This window comes from Sipha flava, unplaced genomic scaffold (assembly GCF_003268045.1).
Source record: "Sipha flava isolate LNK unplaced genomic scaffold, YSA_version1 258_pilon_pilon, whole genome shotgun sequence".
NCBI classification, from domain to species: domain Eukaryota; kingdom Metazoa; phylum Arthropoda; class Insecta; order Hemiptera; family Aphididae; genus Sipha; species Sipha flava.
In genome coordinates this window covers 1,996,461-2,018,408 of record NW_020272917.1, presented here as the reverse complement: position 1 = coordinate 2,018,408, position 21,948 = coordinate 1,996,461, and the positions used below count along the sequence as shown (strand labels likewise).

Below are 21,948 nucleotides of genomic sequence, written 5' to 3'. Positions count from 1 at the left end.
ACAAATTTTTTATATATGTATGTATGTATATTTTAGCCATATTGGTTCCGAAATTCGTATGACGTCAACAAGACCGTTCCCACGTGTTTAAATGGATCAATAATATTCGAACTTTCGAAGCTTCTCGCTAGGGTTCACCACATGTCTCAGTTACAAGTTCCATACGGAACTTTTTCATTTGTAATCATTTTAAAATAATGTAGGTACGGAAAAAATTAAAACAAAATTATTTAATTCACAAATATCCTCTAATCATGTTTGAGGGTATTGTAGCATCATTATTTAACAGATACTTGGGCAAGTATATAGAAGATTTGGACTTAGAAAACTTAAATGTTGGTATATTCGGAGGGAATGTATTGCTGTCAAATTTAAAGTTGAAAACCGAAGCATTGGTAACGTATTGCCGTTTAATAATATTTAAACAAAATAAATCACAATAATTTCCATTTTCACAAGTAGTATGAACTCGGATTGCCCATTGAAGTGAAAGCTGGATCGATAGGAAAATTTAATGTGAACATACCTTGGAATGGACTTTCTAGTCAACCAGTGGTCGTAAAAATTGAAGTATTTAAATTATATTTTTAATTTATTGTAGTTGCAATACTGAACAAAATATTTATTAGGAAATATTCATTGTTGCTGGTCAAGTTCTTGATAGAGAATGGGATACAGAATTAGAAAAACGTTTGATGAGAGCTGCAAAGAAAACAATTTTAGAAAGTATTGACAATTTATCTATCTTTGGAAATGGTAATTATAATATAATTTAATTAAATAAAAATTAAATGTTTAAGTATTTAATATATTCTTGTTATTTGTATTAGGCTCAATGGAAAATTGTAGTTTTCTTGAAACTTTAATAACAACTGTTATGAATAATTTACAAATATATATTCGAAGCGTTCATATTAGATTTGAAGATTCAGTAACTAATATAGATTCTCATAGAGCTCTAGGTTTATGTATACAATCTATTTCTCTAGAAACGACCAACAGGTTACAATTAATTAATATTAATAAAAACGAAGACGTTTTACTATGACTTTAACTGTTTTTGATTTTAGCAAATGGAAGCCAATTTTGTCACAACAACGTGGACAGAGTTCTTTATATCAAATCGTTAAAATAGATTCAGCTTCAATTTATTGTAATACTATGTGTTCTACTTTATTATATAATAATAAAACTATAGAATCAGATTGGCAGGATAAAATGCGATCAGGTTTAAATAACTTTAACGTAAATGACGAGCCTTTAGAATTTAGTGAGTATTTTTATGTATAAATATTCTCAATAATTAAAATATTCTTAATTTTATATTTGTTAATTAGTTTTGAAACCAGTCGTCCTAAAAATAAAAATAATAATAAATAAGTCAAATGAAGTGCGAGTTCCTAAATTACTCGTTGACTTTGTTCTTCAGGATGCTGCTTTACAGATGTCTAGAAAACAATTTGTAGCTTTGATGGAAACAGTTGAATTTATGAAATTAGCACAGATCAATAGGTTAATTAATATAATTATCAAAATGATTACTTTATAGTTTTAACAATACTTAAATTAAAAAAAATAAATAAACTTTAAAACAATTTTTTGTTAGGATACAAGGTCTACTAATTTAATGTATTAATTTAATCATTTATTTTTACTGTAGATTTTATCGTGACATTCGTCCTCATAATATTGTTTTGAAAGATTCTAAAAGTTGGTGGATTTATATTTATAAATGTATATTAAGACAGAGGATTACATTAGTTTGGCACAAAATAAAAACACATAGGTGAATAATAAATTTAATTAATTAATTATTTAAATGTAGTATACAAATTTATAAATAAAATTTAATTTTGTGTGTATTTCAGGAAAAATTATAAAAGCTATGTAAATGTATACAAAAAAGTTCTACTGAATCCAAATGATATGGAATTAAAAATTGATTTACAAATGCTTGAAGATGAATTAGATATATTTAATTTAGTTTTAGCAAGAGAACATGCTAAAATCCAGGTGTGAAATTAATTTTTAATTTATTAATTTTTCTTTTTGAATTACTTTATTAAAAAAAATATATATATATACATGTAGCTTTCTGAAGAGAATCCTGAATGTGTGACTATTCAAGAATTTCAGTCAAAATGGTGGGGTTCTGCAAATTCTAAATCAATGTACCGTTTATGTTTAACATCTGATAAAGGTAAAACGTTTTGGAATTTACTTAGTCAATCAGAAAAGGATAGACTTAATGATTTATTGTGCAAGACTGATGGATCAGAAATATCTAGATCTAATAAGCCAAAACAATATATAGGTTGGTTAGATAAACATAAAATGTATTAGATATTTAGGCATATATATATATATATATATATTTATTATAAACTAAATTTTTCAGAACATAAAATAAATTTAACAATAGCCAACTGCCTGGTTAGTTTAATTAGTGGCTCCAACGAATTAATGGTGATCACATTTGGCCATTTGATGAGCAGTCTTGAAACTAGACCATCAGCTAAAGCATACAAAATTTCTACAAGAATTGAAAGTATAAATGTGGAAGCTTCTGTTGAGTATAGTCTTGTTCCAATAGTTGACACGTGTACTATGAGAGGTAATGAAGAGTGATTTTTCAGGTTATAATTTTTAATTAGATAATATTATTTAATCCTTTTTTGCTACAAGGAAATTCATCAAAATATTTTTTGAGTATTGATTTCGAAAAAAATCCACTTAACTCAGAGGCAGAATATGGATTAACTATTTCATCAGAACCAATGGAATTGGTTTATCATGAAGTTGGTTTTTCAAATTAGAATTTACTGTGGTAACTATATTATGGTTGTGTATACATATATATATATATTTTTTTTAGTTTGCTATATCTGCATTTCTCAGCTTCTTTTATTATAATCAAAAAATTAACATTGAATCTACGATTGAAAAATTTTATAAAAATATTTCTAATATGTTTGAAAAAATATTCAACTCAAATAGACCTGAATCTAAGTTTAGAAAAATTCTATTAAATATTGATCTTCATCTACCATATGTTGTAATACCTGAATTTGGATCTATTCAAAAGTATGTACAATTTTTATAAAACTATGATAAGTGTTGATCATAATATGTTTTATTTATGGTAGGGGTGAAAATGTAATGGTGGTGGATTTTGGTGGCCTTAAAATTAAAAGTGATTTACAACCAGAAACAATTTGTTTGGATGATGTCACACAAATGGAAATGGAGGAAAAGCTATATGATCGATATCATATCGATATTGATGGATTTCAATTAATATTTTGTAGCACAGGTTAATTTTTAAAATTAATTATTATAAAATAATAATTAGTCATAAGTAGATCTGAGATTTTAATGTTCTAAAAAATTACAAAAAATGCTCATAAAAAATTATAAAAAATGCGTTAAAATGTATTTATTATAGTTTAAACACGATATTATAAAAATCATGTTATCAAACATATTTAATTATATTAATTTAACATAATAATAATATAATAGGTTATATATTATATATAATTCAATTATTTTTTTAACATTTACATTCTATTCATTTACATTTGATCGTCGGTAGACTCTTGCATGGAAAAATTTCATTTGACTGTCTTCATTTTGTTCTATTTTTGATAAGTGCATGTGGTCGATATGCTCATATTTATAAGTTCATCATCAATTTAGTAGATTACATACTAAACGTGTAAGTTTTGAGTGAACAAACACCGAAACGCGAGATCAAATATCCTTATATTTAAGAATTAATTGATAAATTCTTTAAAAATTCTATAAAAATAGCAAAATGTGCTCTAAAAATGCATATAGAATTAAATTTTTCATAAAATGCAAAGAAATTCAAAATAAAAATTACATTATACATTATTACTTTAATCGGTATCATTTGCAACACTTTTTATTAACAATAAAGTTAATTTAATTTATTAACTTAACTTTTTTCCTTATAAATTAACGTATTATTTTTAATTTATTCCAATCAAGTTAATTTTGATATCAAGACCATAAAAATATTTTGTAAAATACCATATTCAATAACAATTTTATGGAATTTAGAAAAATATAAAAATAAAAATTTCGAGGAATTTTTAGATAAGAGCATTATTCATCATGATATTAACTAATAATTTGGGTCCCACCAGTCTCGGTAAAAGTAGTCGACCGTCTTAAGATTATTAAGTAAAAATAGCTCTGATACCCATGAATTACATTACCATTCTAATGAAAAGTGGCCGTAAATCTATATTACATAATTAGGTACTTATCATCGTTGATTATAGAATACAATTATTATTAAAACTGTTCCATAATCGATGATATTATTAAATAAAATTGATATTATTAAATATTATTGGATATGAGAAGAAATTTAAAAGCTGATCAAAATTTTGAGATATCTCTTTTATTGAAATTCAATAGGCATTTAAATTAACCTGTTCATTGTACTGTTTTATTTGTTTTGATTTTAATATAGTTAAATAATATTGTATAATTATTTTAATATTTTGTATCTACTGTATACATTTAGTGTCTGCATAATTTTATAGTTACACTTTCAGCTGCAGTAATTATTTTTAGTTTTCATACTGTAATTGAATGTTAAAAATAATACTTTTTTAAAATTATATTTATTATTTGTGATTTGAATGAAAATTTTTAAAAAACAAACCATAAATAAACTACCGTCAATTTGATATTTGAGTGCTTAAAAACAATCCCAATGAAGAAATGTATATTTTTCTACTCTAGAGTTTAATAAAATATATTCTACATAAGATCTGTTGTAAATTGTTAATATATATATACATACAGAGTTGGGCAAAAAATAAATCAAAATAAAGAATAAAAAATAAAAGCATGTATAACTAATTTATTTATGAATAAAGAATAATTTTTTTATTCTGAATAATTGTGGTGTACTGAATAAATTTATTCGTTAAAATTATGAATGTTAATAATTATAATAATGATATTAAATATAAAAGTATATTTAATATATTTTTTCAATCATTATATGTATTAATATATATTACCTTTATATAAATTATTTAAATTTAATTAATAAGTCTATTATTATTATACATCATTATTTAGGATTTAGATTTATTATTTATATAATTATAGGGAATAACGAATAACGAATAACTGAATAATGAATAAAATATATTAAATAAAAATCAATAATAAAATTAAGAATAAATCAATGAAGAATAATTTTTTATTCAAATAGTCAATTGAATAATATTTTATTCGACTAATGCCCAACTCTGTATATATATATATAAAACTTATATCAGCACTTAATGTACATTTTTTTTTTGTAATTAACTTCATTTAGGTTTCAATTGAAGTTAAGTTAACGATATTTTTTAACTAAATTTTTAACTTAATTTATGTAATACTCATGTGAATTAACTTAACTGAGTTAAAAAAACATCAATAACTTGCCCAGCCTTGGATTTCAGTATATTTTTCAAATAATGATCTATAATTTAATAAAAATTATTAATTTATAATGTAGTAATTAGTACTTATACATAATGTACTAATTTTTTTTTATATAATGTATGATCTAATTTGTAGGAAATGATTGGAGGAGTTTAAGAAGTCAGCCTGATTCTACCATGCACTTTCTTGCAAACACATTTGTACAAATTGTTGTGTCAAATAGTATTCGACCTGAATATAAACAATTAGCAAAAAGAAAAACTAATATTTCAGTACATAGTATCAAATTGAACTTATCTGATTTCAAAATTAATTCTATATTAGATTTTTTCGAAAACACACCATTACCAATGAACCATGTATTATCAGCAACAATAAAAAGACATTATAGTGATGATGATGAAGTATATATTTTAGATAAAGTTAGTTTGATTTTATTTATAAGATTTATTTTCTTAGTTTAAAATTTAAAATTAATCTCGCTATTTGAAAATCTATTTAGATTAATTTACATCAAAATATAGAAGAGTTACAAGAATTGAAATCTACTTTAGCATTTTATCAAAAATTTAAAAGCATTAATATTAGATCAGTTGAAGAAAGAGCTGAAGCTAAAAAGGCCTTTAAAGATGTAGAAAAAAAGTAAGCTATTATATAATTGAATTTTATTACATCTATAGCTTTTATATTTTAGAACTTTTTAGGTTTATATTTTATTTATTTTGTTGTTAAAATGTTACTTTTAATTAATTTAAGTATTGTTATACATTCTAAATGTTCAGTAAAACATAAAAAAATACTTTAACCTATTGTAATAATATGACAAAATTATATAAATCACTTTATTGATGTTTAATGGTTTCAATTGCTCCAAAAAATAATAAAGCTTATGAAATAAAATATAAATCTAACAATTTTTTTTCTTCAAATTAACCAGAATAAAAATTAATAAAATAATGTTAAAGTTTATTTCAATTTTTATAGAAGTATTGTATCATCAGAAATTAGTGATGAAGAATTTGCTGAACTTTGGGCTCGTACAGTAGATTTACCTGGATTTGATGATAATGTTTCACCAAATAACACAATAACATCTCTTTTCAGATGCGTCGTTGGAGAAGTAAATTTAAATTTAAATATTTTATAGGTGTCTTCTAATTTATAATTTTTAGATATCTCTTAATCTTCGTCGTTCCAATGATCGATCTGAAAAATCTTATTTAAATTTGACATTAAAACGGTTTTGTTTCGATTTGGCAATTATGGAATATGGTCCAGCTGTGCAAACATCTATTGGATCGATTAGTTTATATGATTTGCAACACACGTGTAAAAACGGCGAGTTTGTCGAATTATTTTCAGTAACTTCCAATTGCTTAGTACAAGAATCTATTAATTTACTATACAGAAAAGTATTGATGATAAATACTTTATGCATAATTATTATTTCATTATTAAGTTACATTTTTTTGTTTTATATAATTTAGGTAAAAGCTGATTGTCCTGATTTCAAAAGTCATTTCCACAGTGTTGAAAAGTCTTTAGTATTAGATTTAAATCATGTATCATTTGTATTTCACCGAACGGCATTTATAACATTTTACAAATATTTGCAATATATTGTCCAAAAGTAAGTCTTATTCATATCAATAACATTATTATGTAATAATTAAAAAATATCCCTTTCCAGACTCAGTAATAGAAGGATTTGTTCAGTTTTGACAACAGAAAATATACAAAGTTGTATAAATAGTTGTTTTTCCAATGATGATCCACCTGTGCCTCAAGGTGCAACAAAGTTCAGTTACTCTGCTACAATTTTGAATTGTAAAATTTTAATTTGTGATACTGGATTAGATTTTTTGGACGTTAAGGTACATTTTAAAAATATCGATTGTCATTTTTAATACATAGTTATAATGACATTTTGTATATATATATATCAATATACGTATCATTTTGTGGTTAGATTGGTGGGTTGGAAAGTGATTGCACGTTTAAAGCAAACGATCGTATGGTGTTTAGATTGTATGCAATGAATATGAGTATTGATGATTTATCTGAAGTTACGTTGTATCCTAAGGTATATTATTTGAATAAAATTTAAAAAATTCAGGAGAATATTTTAATATACATAATTTGTTTAGCTTTTATATACAGACGAAGATAAACTGTTGGAATTCAAGTATGTGCGGCATAACCCAAGGCTATATAAAACTAATATTGATGCAAGAAAAGATGACGTTAAATCAGATGGAAGTATCAAGGTGTACATCGGACGAGTGCATATTACTATTTTATGCAATATTTTATTAGATTTTCAAGTTAGTGTAAAATAATATTTTTTTCTTCGTAATTTGTTATTCTCGTTATTTAAATGTTATATTTAATTTAGTATTTCATGGAGCCCATTATTTCTGAAGAACTTGTTGGTTTAAGTCAACGTATACATAAAGTAATTTTTCCTTTTACTCCAGATTTAAGAAAGGGTTGGAAGAGTAAAATTCATTTGTCAATATGTCTACATGTTCCTGTAGTATTGTTTCCACAAAATTCTACATCTCCCAATGTTATTTTATGCAGTTTAGGAGATCTTACTGTTGAAAATTTTTTTAAAGAACAATTAAAAAAGGATTATGATAATATTGATATAATTGATAATATTTTAGCAAATTGGGATGCAATTAATGTATCTAGAGCTATTATGACATTGGACGGAACACTTGTTATACAAGTATTTGCAAAGTTAAATATTATTATTGAAAACTAGTATTAATTGATTTCAATTTCTTATAGGAACCAATGGTTGAACCATTCGGGATCCGTTTAGATATTAAAAAAAATATAACAAATAAACTTTTGTATTGGATAAACGGAGTTATTGATAATATACAAATTAATTTGGGACAAAAAGATTTTGCAACATTTTTACAAGTTTGGGCAGATAATTTTGAATATGGATATTGTATTGATGAATTAGTTTATATGATAATGCCACATGTTTCTGAGGTCCAAGAAGATCAAGATTTAAAAAAGATACAAGTGTTTTTTAATCATGAAGTTTCCATTCAAGAAGTCGATTTCAAATTTAATGTAGATAGTATACAAATTGCTTTGTTTGCAAATTCTGATGAAGTCAGTGCTTAATACTAATTTTAAAAATATAAATATTAACACAAGTTTATTTATTAATTTTTATTTCAATTAAAATTTTGTTTTAGATTTTAAGTTCTCCTATAAGAGATATAAATCATTCATTATGCAAATTAGACTTGGATGACATTAATATTAAGATAGATATGTTTTCAGACGATAGAGTGGTTTTAAGTACTACGGTACAAAAATGTGTGTTAGAAGATACCAGAAGACACAATAGATCTAAAAAAATGTAAGCATAATATTTTAGTATGCTTCATAAAATAATTGAAAAAAAATCTAAATTTCAATATAAATAAATAGGATATTTGAATCTATTGGTCCATCGGATTCATCTAATGAAGTACTTATATCTGTATCAACGCCACCATTGTTTGATTTGTCCTTTGAAAAAACATATTCAGGTGACAGGACAGTACATATTCATTTGGATAAAACTCGATTAAATGTTTCTATTCCATTTGTTGTGGAATTAATACAATTTGTACTTGACTCATTACCGACAAAAAGAAAAATTACTGATGACACTTTAGCATCTCCATTGATTAGTTCAGAAGGCCGTAGAAAATACAGAGATGAAAAACCAATGGTAGAGAAAAAAACATTGAACGCTGAAAAGCAGTCGGGTATTGTTTGTTTTTTATCTATTAGCAACTAGTGTAAATTAAATTAAGTGATATGAATAAAAAAATAATATTGTTTAATTTTTGTTCAGCTTTAACTATATCTGTTCGCTTTGGTCGTCCTGAAATAGTAATATTACCTCCTGGAATGGAAGAACTAGATTTTCGTGATCAAGTACTTTTGTGTAGAACAGAGTTCCTTTTAGATTATAGTCGTCATCCAGGACATGAAGAGCGGTTGGTTTGTTCATTGTCCAATTTTCATATATTAGCAGTATCAACCAAAAGAAAAGCTGAAAAAATGGTACGTGTACAAATATATTAGTTCATTGATATTTTTTCACTTGTAATTAATTAAAATTGTTTGATTTTACATTTTTTTTAATGATTTATAGGTTTTACATCCATGTGATATAGAATTTTCAAAAACTTTAAAGTCAGGTGATCGGGATACAATTGAAATTTTAATGAGTTCTAGTCCCTTAATTTTAAATTTATCAACAAGTACAGTTCACATAATTCTCAACGTAAGTTTGTAATTTTTAATTATTAAAAAAATAATAATTTTTGTTTTATTTTAAAGGTAATTGACTATATAGAATTACATTACGACGAAGAGTACGAATTTTGCGGATCATCTTATTGGGAGTTTAAAAATGATGATTTATGGACTCCAAAGTCTATAGTACCAAGTTATTTACCTAATAAATTATTATCTAAAGGAACATTATTTTCATATTTTCAATCTAAATTTGTTGATACTATTGATGTAAAATCAGAAAATTTTGAACTTTATGTACAAGATATAAATATATCTTTTGAGGTAGAAGAATTAGATTTAGAAGATATCCCTTTAATAATATTAAAATCATCTTTGAAAGTTCAACTAAAAGATTGGTCTGATCAACTGCAGTTAAATGGTACATTTGTTAAAAGTTTGAGCTATAAATATTATACTTTATCATATTATACATTTTTTTTAGGGAGCATAAATGTTAGAGCTTCATATTATAATTGTAATTTGAGTGTTTGGGAACCATTTATTGAACCTTGGAATATAACTTTAAAGGTATATATCAACATTATACACAATTATATTTTTAGTAAAAACTATTTGTTGTTTATAGGGTTTCTTAGGAAAGTTGAATGAAAAACATATTGATTTGGATGAAATGGTACGATCTCATCAATCTATTGCAGAAGGTGAGAGTGAAAGTTCAGATGATGAAAGTGAAGCTGAAATGAAATTTATCAGAAAAACAGTGAAGTCAAAAGGTTAAGCTAATAATTTTGTCATTTATAAATGTATAAATAAATAAATAATTGTTTTTGGAATAAATATATCTATAAATTTAGAAACATCTTTAGAAAAATGGTACTCTGATGATTCAGATTCAGATCAAGATACTGGAGTTATGGATAAATTAGCTAAAGCTGTAACACATTTAATTTCAGAGTATGTTAGCATAAAATTGTAATATATATATATAGGTGTATCAAATTATTTTTTAAATTTTTTTTACAGTGATTTTAGTGATGAAGATATAACTAATACAGATTCTAGTGATGATAGTGTAGCTGAACACGAAGCAAGAAGTATAAATGAAGATAGAATTTTAAAGAAAAAAATTAGTAATATTAATAAAATACTGTTTTTATAAATATTATATAATTTAAATATGTAATTTTTTAGGTGATTCTAGTGATTCTGGGTTGGAAAATGATTCTGAAGAATTAGAAATATCTACATATATAATTGTTGAAACTGATAGGCTAGAAGTATCATTTACTCCAGCTAACATATCTGTTATTGACACTCTCATAAAATCACTATATAATCCAAAAACTGATGATTGTGATTCTACTGAGAGTTTTGTTTTAGTTAATGATCTTGCAGTGAGATCTATTGTTATGCTTTATCAAAAAACGGAGGTAAATTATAAATTATAAATTATATTTGGTAAAATATGAATTAAATTATTTTGGATAGAAATTACAAAAATTATGAAAATAATTACTAGTATTAAGCTATAATTTAATTATACATTTAAGTATACATTTTATGGTAAACATGTCTATCTTATTTTAATAAGTAAATAAAATATACTAATATAAGTTATAACATATTACTTTAATCTATTTGTGTTTCGAACTCATCTAATTTTTCCAAATTAATAACAATTTTATATTATTTAATTTAATAAAAATGTTATCTTGTTCATAAATACATTAATTTATTATAATTTTGTATGAAATATTAACGTACATTTTTATAATTTATTGATTAAGTAAATAATAATATTCCCTTAGTTAAATTAAGCATTTGAAAATTAATATAATATAAGTTCTTGTTAAAATAAATACTAAGAAAGAGGGAGAAAACTAATTTACTAAGATAACCCAAGTAATAATTGTTTAAAAATCATAACTTTATGTATGTATGAATTTATTATTTGTAAACTTATTCAATTTAAAGGTAAAACTTCTAGTAGACTTGTTGGTTTAGATTAGATTAAAGCATTTTTTTTTTTTTTTTTTATTAATTTACTGGACAGTATTTTAAAAATTTTTGCTTTTCAATCCGGGAATTGGTTTTTAACAAATTTCTCCTGAAACAATTTTTTTTTCCATTTTTCTCTGTACTTTTTCATATTTTTTAGCTCTCCGCGAGAAGACTCTTACATTCTACATTATTTGACTGATGTATTTTGTTCTAGGTATTCCTCTTGATCGTGTTCCTTCTATCATTCCTTCAATAATTAAACTATGTAATTTATCCCCATGCCTCAACGTGTGTCTTATCATCTGCCATCTTCTTCTCTTTAATGTGTCTATTAATGATCTATTACTTTCAATACTTCTTCATCTGTTCTTCTTTTAATCCAGCTTTTTCTCTGCATCTTTCTTCAACACCATATTTATAGAGCATCCAGAATATTTTTTTCTTTATTATTACCTGTTCACGTTTCGTTTCCATATAAAGCCAAACTCCAAACGTATGCTTTTATGTGTCTCTTCTTAATAACTATGTACATATTTGTTGATATTAGTAATTTCTTCATATAGAATATAATATATTATAATATAATATATAATAATAATAATATAATAATAAATAATAATAATAAATAATAATATATAATATAATATATTATAGAATATATGATTTGCTTGAATAACTATGCTTCTAATTTCCTTTATCGATTTCCTGTAGTTTGTTATGCTGTCTAAGTATTTGAAATAGTCTGCTTGGACAATTACTATATTTTCTAGTACTAAATTTATCGATGGACCGTTTTGTACCATATTGGGGTTTTAGTCTTTATTTTATGCTGCATTCATTTTTAGATAATATTCTTTGAACATGATATTTATTATATTTAACGCTGTTTGTAAATCTCTCTCAGATGTTGCATGAATTACTATATCAATTGCAAAGCAAATAATTAGTGTTAGTATTCTTTCTATTTTCACTCCGATTCCTTTTTGAACTAACCAAAGTTCTACGATGCTTATTGATTTTTCAAAAATTAAATAAATTGATAAATTTAAATAAATAAATAATATCAATCATAAATTAGTCAATGTCACCGAAAGTGCACTCCCTTATCTCTCGCTTTTTTGAATTTTAGCAGACCTTGTTGTTGAATTAATAGTAATAATGGTTTCTTGTTCTTTATAAATCTTATAGAAAAATTTGTCTTTGAAATCTATCTCAATTTTTTCCATGATTTTAAAAATAGTTGTTGAATTTATACTATCAAATGCTTTCTAGGTACACAAAGGTTATATAAGTAATTTTATGTCTATCACTTTGCTTTCTGAATATGATTCTCAAACCTAAAATAGTTTCTCCAGTTCTTTGGTTCATCTAGAAACCATATTGGTCGTTCGTTATTCTAGCTTCTAGCTTCTTACTTATCATTTTGCTTATATTAATTATTAGTAATTTATCTATATGTGATATCAAGCTTAACATTCTAAAATTTTAGCTTTGGTTGATTCTTGGTTTTTTTGTCAAAATAAATAATCTGCTATATCTAAAATTTCTCGAAATTATCCCAGTCTCGTATATTTTACATATTAATTTATACGGAGCGTTCTTTATTTCGTTTCCTGCCTGTTGTAGAAGATCTGTATTGAATTTGTCTGGACCTGGTGCTTTATTTTTTTCCAAGTGTTTCTTCAAATTCTGATTTTAGAATCCCTGTACCTATTTGTTATTGAATGAAAAGTATCTTTCAATCAAAGAGTGAGTCAGTGTTTTCTTCTTCTCCATACAGACCTACATTTTCATTTATTCCTTTTATTGAATTGTTGTTTGATAACCTTCCAATTTTTTGTCTTGTTGGTTGTATTTCATTATGTTATCTATTTTTTCATAATTATTTTCGATTTACATTTCTTTGGCTATTTTTGCTTCTCGGTTTATTTTATTTCTTAACAATTTATACTGTCTTTTACTTTCTTCATCTGTTTTGTTTTTAAACAAACTTCTTCTCTCTATATCTTGTAATATTCTCATTGTTATTTATTCACATCAAGGAGTTGATTTTTTTCTAATTAATATTTTTTCTGTAAATTCGACAATTGATTCATTTATGTAACGTTATCTCTGTTCTCTATTTTCGGAAACCTCTAATCTCCGCTTACTTTTAATTTCAAGTTTTTTATTACATTTCTTTTCGAATGACTTTCTTATTTTTGGTCGCTTTAATTCAACTATTTTCCATTTATTTTTTATTTTTTTTATTTTCCTTACTTTTTAAACTTCAACATGGATTTAATCATTTCTAGGTTGTGGTCACTGATAATATCAGTTCCTGGATTTTATTTTATTTTTGTATCTATTATTTACCAAAATATATTCTAATTGATATATTTTGGAATTTTATATGTATAATGCCTTCTTTTTATAATTCTTAAAAGGGGTGTTATAACTAAACAATACTCTCTGCAGAATTTGACAAGCCAATTACCTCTTCATTCCTTGTTATGAGTTCATATTTACCAACTTCTCTATTATCTGCATCTTCCCCTCTACCCTCTTATCATTTGAGTCCTCCATGGCGATTAGATTTTCCTAAAAGTCTCTGAGTTGATGAGTTCTTTTATCTTTTTGTAAATATTTTCTACTTCATCCTCGTTCGCTTGTATTATGGACATATACACTTGTATTATAGTGATATTGTTAGGGACAGATTTTAATTTTATCAATATGAGCATATCATCGTAAGCAATGTTACTTCTTACACAATGCGCACAAAATGATTTAACATTATTTAAATCTGAATAATCAGTTTCGTAATTCTTGTTATTTCATAGTGTTAAACGAACGCATCCAGGTCACACTACAATTGGTCATTACTTTACCAAGTAAAATACGTAATGATTATTGTTTATTTTTTCTTTTTAAACTTCAAAATTTTCCACTTTTTCACTTATTTAAAGATTTGTATTTTGATTTACATTATTTATTATATTCAGTTTGTTAGTTGGGGTAAATTTCTAGTAATTAACAGTGTTTTATTTATTTTAGAAAGGATTAGTTCATATTTTAGAAGCAATCGATGGATCTAGAACATCTTCCATATCTAGGCAAAGGTCAGTTAATAATATAATTATTTAATTAATTTATCATGAATCATTTTATAGAATTTATATTTAAATTACTCATAAGTACAAAAAACAAATATTAGATAAATATTTAATTAACGGAGTGTTCGGAGTGTAGGCGGTTGACAGGAGAATAGAACAGAGTATGAATGTTGCGAACATGAAAATGCTTAGATGGATGATTGGAATAACAAGAGATGATAGAATATATGATTGGAACGAATATGTGTGAACTAGTATAGATAAAGCGTCAATAGTGGACAAGATGAGAAAAAATAGGCTGAGATGGTTTTTGGTATGTGAGAAACCAAAGCAGTAAATGAACGTTTAAGGGAGAAAGGAAGACTAAAAAGAAATTGTTGAATACGATTGAGAATGATATGAGGGCTGTTAGTGTGTACGCAAGAGGTATAACAATTCGAGTAGAGAAGAGGTTTTGGACAAGGGTGGCTGACCCCAATGAGTTGGGAGAAAAGCGAAGAAGAAGATACATATTTCATATTTAATCAACAATATATTATAACTATCTTTGTAATTTAAATTCACAGTAATATTTTAATCTTAGGTAATTAATATATGATATATATATATATATATATATATATATATATTATTATTTATATTTTAGCATGTCTAATGATTGCACTTTTGTTAACAATTTAATAAAAAAAAAGAACTTCGATAACGTCGATGATAATTCTAGTGAATTGATTTATACAAAAATCTCCGACTATCAGCTAAATATAAAAGTTGAAGGCAAGTTTATTTTCTTAATTTTAGTAAAGTAAAATATTTTTTAAAAAATAATTATATGCAGGTTTTGATGATTTGATTGTGGTTTGTCCTAAACGTACGTGTAACAAATTGCATGCCCTTTCACCAATAAAAAATGACACTAGATATTGGATTATGGTGTCTGTTGTGTCTAAGAAATTGAGTCACATAATTACTCTAAGATCACCACTTATGGTACTCACTTAATATTAATAAAAATCAATCTTTTTTCAATAAACCATTTATCTTATAGTTGAAAAATGATACATCTTATCCCTTAATGATTCATTATAACCGTACCGAAGCTATGGATACTTTTGAAATGGATTCTGAAATTTTTGAAGAGTCTGACAATCCATTTGAAGCTATATGTACTTTAGCAATTCTTGAATCAGGATCAGTTTTTAATGTACCAATAGCTGTAGCATATCATTCAAAATTATTTTTATCTCCTGCTAATTTGCAGTAAGTCAAATAGAAAATAAAAAAGTCATAGCCAGTAATTGGTATTTAAATTAGGAAATATTTATATAAAATAATGTTATTTTTTTAAAGAAATTATCTTGTAAGTGATACAGGAGTCTGGTGGCCTGATTTATCAATTGATACAAGTTTTGGAAAAGATTTAGTGTGTGCTACATCATCTAAAGTCGATGATTTACCAAGTTTTTCTGTTAGGGTGAGAACATGAATTATTTATTGAGTATAAGTATAATATTATTTGTAATAATTAATAGTTGATTTTTAACTATTAATAAGTGTTATTAATAGTTAGATGCCCTATATAAATTACAAGTTTTCTATAGGTGGTTTGTGAAGAAGGAGAATCAGTATTTAACCGAGCTTCAAGAACCGTGCCAAATTACACTTTAAGAGCAGTTCCTCCAGTGATCATACACAATTTTCTTCCGTTTGCTATAGAAATCAATTTTCCACATTTCAAGCACCATATTGAAGCTTCAGAAAAAATTGATGTATATATGTTAAATTTAACACATAGGGTTTTGAAAACTGACTTAATTGTACCATCATATCTTGGTATATCATGGTCTGGCAATTTTAACTTACGAAAAGATATTAATGAAAAAATTATTAACTTGAGCACTGAACATGACACAGATGGTGGTAATAAACATTTGAAAATTGCAATTAAAATCACCAATGAAGATTCTTGTCGTATTATTATCCATTCTCCATATTGGATTGTAAATAAAACTGGATTACCATTACAATTAAGGGTATATTATATTAAGAATGATATAAGGTTATTTAATTAATTTGAGTTAATTTATTTGTATATTAGGGTTCGCGATCTGATATTGTGTATGAATCACACTCAGAAGAACCTATTTTGTTTTCATACAAACGATTAAAAAAACGATACATTAAGCTTAGGGCTTATCATTCGAATTGGTCATCTGCATTTTCAATGGATGCTGTGTATTGCCCTGGACTTGTTATTTGTAAAGATAAAGAGCGACAGAAAAAATACCGAATTTTAATGAAACCCGTTTTATCTCATTTGTGTCCACATTTAACCACAATTGTGACATTTTTACCAAATTTTTCTGTCGTAAATAGTTCTAATAGGAGTTTACGTTTCATGGAAGATAACCAAGAAGCAGATTTATGGACAGATATTTTACAAGGACAGGTATTTTTTAGGTTAATAGGTAGTTAAAATAATTTAACATATAATATATTTATTTTATTGAAGACACTACCTTTTTGGCCTGAAACTGATTCAATGAGAATGTTTGTTAAATTTCGTGATAGCAAATCGGGATCACAACATTTTTCAATTATAAAAGAACAACAGACTGTTCTTAGAATGGATAGAGGAGTAAAAATATAAATACATAATAATAAGTTTAATTAAATAAAAATAAATTTATTTTTAGAGGGCACTTGTAGTTAAAGTAACAGGTGGTGGAGAAAATCCGTTTTTAATAAGTTTTCATAAGTTTTGTCAAAACGATGCCCCAGTACGAGTTGACAATATGTGTGATGATATTTTTCTAAAAATTCATCAAAAAAATTTGGGTCAAGTATGAACAATCTCTATATTTATTAAATATATTATATTATAATTCACCCAATATCTGATTAATGTAAAGGTAACATTACTAAATCCTAATCAATCAGTTTTATATACTTGGGATGATCCAACGGAAGAACGTGTTCTTTACTGGAATGTGTACAGCAAAAAATCTAAAGGTTTTGTTGCTAAGTATGAAAAAGAAGGATTTGGGCAAGAAAGAATAAGCTTTTGCCAAGTAAAACAAACAGAGACCGCAAACAACAATTTAAATTTAATGAAATTAATAACAAGTCAAACAACAGAACTAAGTGATGATAGTAGTACTGAAAATTCAGATTCTGATGAACCATATCCTAAAGTAAAATATTAATTTTTTTTTTTAATATCTATAATTATTAATCTGATGCTCGATTTAGTTAACTAAAACAAAAAAGGCTAAGGTAATGGTTTATTGGGTCAGTTATGTTGACGTTGGAGGTCAAAGAGTATTGCTTTTTACACAAGATGAAAAAACAGCATCAACAGCGCGAAAAAATATTGAAAATAATAAATCTAGTATCGATTTAGTTCTATCTATTAAAGGAATTGGATTGTCCCTGGTACGATTTTTCAAAATAATTAAGGTTTTGTAATAAAATAAGGTTTATGTTTTAGAGTACTTCTCGTGGTGTACACATGGAAGAAATTGCCTATGTTAGTTTAACAGATTCAGCTTCTGAATGGATGGTGAAAGTAGGAAATATGTGGAAACCATTTACAGTTGAACTCGCATGCTGGCTGGAAGATATGTGGGCAAATGAAAATAAAAAAGCACATTTAAAAGACTATATCCACGTAAGAAAAATGAATAATCAGTTTTCATTATAAAATTTAAAATAAACATTTTATGTAGGTGGATTTTGATAAAATGCAAATGATTAGACCATTCTTTGGACAACTTCGTCGTTCATACAATCCAGCTGTTTGGAGTCTGTGTAGAATTACTTCAAAAAATACTGCCATTTTATTTAAAATTCATAGAATACAAGTGAGATTAAAATAAATATGACTTATTTAAATATGTTTCAGATACATTTTTGTCTAAATAAACTAATTGCTATAAAAACTACTAATGCTAATAAAGAGTTCAAAATACATTTTTTGATTACATAATACTTATGTTATTTAAAATTATAGATAGATAATCAGTTATCAGACTGTACATTTAAAACTGCATTGTATCCAACATCTACATGTAAAACATCTCGTTGTTTAAAATCATTTTTGGAAATTGCATATTCTAAAACATCAGTTTCCAACTATTACGATGTTTACAAGTACTAACATTTAAATGTGTATATTTATTGGGTAATATTGTAATAAAACTAATATATTTATTCAATTTTAGATATTTTAATGTAAGCGTTCAAGATTTTGTTGTACAGTTAGATAGAACGTTTGTGGTTAGTATGCATAAAACCTTATCACCACTTCTTGCAGTTTTTGAATGTCCATTAGATGCTAGATTCAGGCAAGATGTAAGTTCGCTTCATGCCCCTAATATACCGCCGGTAAGAGTGTTTTGACTAATATTTATTTATTTTTTTGAAAAATTGTTAAATTTTAATCTTTAGGGGAAAAAATCTGGAAAAGCGTTTATTGAGTATTTTCATTTTTCCCCATTTAATGCACAATTAAGTTTTTCGGCTAAAGTACCAGAGCTTAGCTCATTGAAGAGTTCCAGTAGTTTTGCAACAGATGCTCTTCTTTATGTACTCGATGGTCATGCTAATCGTTTAAGTGATATAAAAGCTATAAATCTTAAGTATGATTTTTTGGTATTGTTCGTTTTAAATAATATTAATTTTCCTTTCAAAATAATGTAGTATTAATAGCTTAACAAGAAAAGGACTATATAAGGAGTCATTTAGCTCATTGTTTAATTATGGATGGAAATTCTATGCACGACAGATGTTAAAACAATGTCATGTTTCTATTTTTAATTTGGATGTATTGGAAAACATTTACGAAATGGACGAAATTATAGAGGAAAAAATCAACTTTGATGTTAGAAAAATAACTAATTATTAAATATATTTCAATTCGACTGTATTATTAATAATTAAATTACAATTTTTATTTTTGTAGGAGCAATTGGGGCCTTTATGCAACAGTGTACAAGGCTCATTTACGTCTGTTGAACACAATGAAGAAAAATGGAATTTTGATGAATCAATACCAGAACGAGTGATATCTGCCCATAAAGGGACGGAAATGTCAGTGCTTTTATCTATGTCTGGTGCATTACAAAGACCTCATATCGGTATTATTATATTTAGCGTATATTATATCTTATATATATTATACATTTAACTTGTAATGTCTAGGTGGAGAGGATGAAAGTGCTGCAGAATCATTCTTTAGAGGTCCTGGTCGGAACTTATTGGCAGTGCTGTCAAAATCAAATGTATCCGACAAGGTGTCAATGGCATATGATGGAGTTAAAAGGTATTATAAAACATATTTTGTTTGTATTTATTTATATATTTTGTTATTTTAGAGTTATAGAGTCTGGTGAAGATGTAGTGATGCGAACACGAATTCCAAGATACGTTAATCCAATGGTTTGTGGGGAATATTATTATTATTTATTTTAACTTTAACAACAAATTTATATTTATAGGGAATGAAAAGTTACTCTTTATACGAAGCAGTGGGCTTACACCTGTTTAAAATTTTAAATCGTTCACTTTCTAATGACTGTTATTGGGCACATGTTAGTTTCCTTCCTGAGGGTAAAAAGGTCCTTCTTATTACATTAAGGTAAATTATGCATTTATTTGGAAATCATTTTTTGAACTGATTTAGATAATGTATTTTAGACGGGTGATTTTAGCAGAAAAATATCGCACTAAAGGACCGTGGGAGATAGAATGGAGCATTTATGTAGATAATATTATAGATGCGCCGAAAATCGAAGAAAATAAATTAATTTTCAAAGTCCGACAAGTACGTTTTGACGCGTCATTGATAATTTACCAAAAAACCGTTTATAATTTTTTTTATTTTTAATTTTTATACAGGACGAACATCATTCGAGTTATTTCTTCAGAGGTGATGAAAAATGTATTGAGTACGATGATAAACCAACATTGAAATGGATTAAGAATAAAATCCAACAAGTTATGGTCTTAGGATACGAGGATAAACCACTAAAATGAAAACAAATATTCAATAATATTAGTATATAGTTTAGAATATTACTGTCATAAACTATCGACGTTTCTTGCGTTGGATAATAGCAATATAATATATCTTGAAAAATCAATAGTAGTTTACATCCTTATATTTTGTTTTGATGTTTTCTACAGTAATTTTTATTGGAAACATTATGATAATCTGTTTAAGAAATCGATAAATAATCAAAACGATTACGTTTATAATTTACTCGCCTTAATTTGATGCACTGTTATAGTATTATGTATATTTAAAGTATAATATATTCTTTATTTTAACATTAAAATGATGAAATATACTACCATATTATTATTCATTAGAAAACAAAAATAACTTTATTATTATCGAATGAGATTGATTTTTAGATGGTTGTTGTTATTTGATTCAAAAATAATTATAATACTATGAAATAAACTATATATCGTTCTTCTCCAATAGATGAAATTTATTATTCCTTGTTCTATTAATATATATATATATATATATATATATCAAACAATTATTTAAACAAATAATCTCTTAGTTAATTTAAGAGAATTACATATTTATATAAATTTTGTATTAATGTTTCTTTCGAAATATCCTTAATCATCTGGTAAATGTTTGATTCGACTGTGAAATAAAATAACATATTTGGTTGCATTGTAACTTATGTATTCGGCTTACGAGGTACATTTATATTTATTTTTCAATTTATAATATTTAGCAAGTTATTTATTGTAAACATTATGAATTTGAATACACTGTTATTGCATTATATGAACACATGACTTTGTATTACGTTGTCCGTCATGAATTCAATAGGTAAACTTTTATCAACGGCGTTATATTTAGGCAATTTTACTACTTCAGCGTGTTGAAACTGGGTAATTTCTGTAAATCAGTATTGGTTTTACTGGCCGCGTCCGTTATCTCAGTTGAATATTATGCTGCAAAATATTAATTTCTTACAATAGTAGGTGCCTGTACAATATTTGAGGCTACGAGAGAAAGTTACACACAATTCTTTTACTTGATATATTGAAGTTATTCAGGTTGTTTTAT

General features: G+C 25.6%; 1 protein-coding gene across 2 annotated transcripts; it reads left to right on the top strand.

Annotated features, from left to right (window-relative positions):
• The first annotated feature begins 160 nt into the window (after window positions 1-160).
• LOC112684788 (vacuolar protein sorting-associated protein 13C-like) lies at window positions 161-20,995 on the top strand. 2 transcript variants are annotated; one of them, XM_025556453.1, is made up of 56 exons: window positions 161-395; window positions 463-570; window positions 630-756; window positions 831-1,002; window positions 1,071-1,270; window positions 1,338-1,512; window positions 1,661-1,786; window positions 1,869-2,013; window positions 2,092-2,314; window positions 2,399-2,614; window positions 2,686-2,798; window positions 2,876-3,084; window positions 3,147-3,313; window positions 5,614-5,900; window positions 5,981-6,120; window positions 6,463-6,598; window positions 6,651-6,890; window positions 6,966-7,108; window positions 7,169-7,352; window positions 7,448-7,561; window positions 7,626-7,802; window positions 7,874-8,212; window positions 8,275-8,613; window positions 8,700-8,866; window positions 8,938-9,260; window positions 9,350-9,561; window positions 9,653-9,784; window positions 9,841-10,177; window positions 10,241-10,326; window positions 10,385-10,532; window positions 10,626-10,713; window positions 10,783-10,889; window positions 10,951-11,189; window positions 14,797-14,861; window positions 15,502-15,629; window positions 15,691-15,842; window positions 15,901-16,112; window positions 16,203-16,326; window positions 16,454-16,885; window positions 16,951-17,301; window positions 17,365-17,490; window positions 17,549-17,695; window positions 17,765-18,046; window positions 18,105-18,287; window positions 18,343-18,522; window positions 18,581-18,715; window positions 18,865-19,004; window positions 19,076-19,238; window positions 19,302-19,492; window positions 19,554-19,734; window positions 19,816-19,990; window positions 20,055-20,175; window positions 20,228-20,291; window positions 20,351-20,490; window positions 20,550-20,676; window positions 20,751-20,995. In XM_025556453.1, exons 1-56 carry the CDS (start codon window positions 255-257, stop codon window positions 20,886-20,888), a joined length of 10,017 nt encoding a protein of 3,338 aa, XP_025412238.1. In that variant the 5' UTR covers window positions 161-254; the 3' UTR covers window positions 20,889-20,995. The 2 variants fall into 2 exon arrangements, with proteins under 2 accessions (XP_025412238.1, XP_025412237.1); XM_025556452.1 differs by having other exon boundaries at window positions 10,614-10,713.
• Window positions 20,996-21,948: the final 953 nt, after the last annotated feature.

What these genes read in the sequence shown, in the direction of transcription:
- LOC112684788 (XM_025556452.1), top strand. Translation starts at nt 255, where the DNA reads ATGTTTGAGGGTATTGTAGCATCATTATTTAACAGATACTTGGGCAAG. An exon ending in CTTGGAATATAACTTTAAAG is followed by an intron (nt 10,327 to 10,384) that starts GTATATATCAAC and finishes TGTTGTTTATAG; the next exon opens with GGTTTCTTAGGAAAGTTGAA. An exon ending in GTCCTTCTTATTACATTAAG is followed by an intron (nt 20,491 to 20,549) that starts GTAAATTATGCA and finishes AATGTATTTTAG; the next exon opens with ACGGGTGATTTTAGCAGAAA.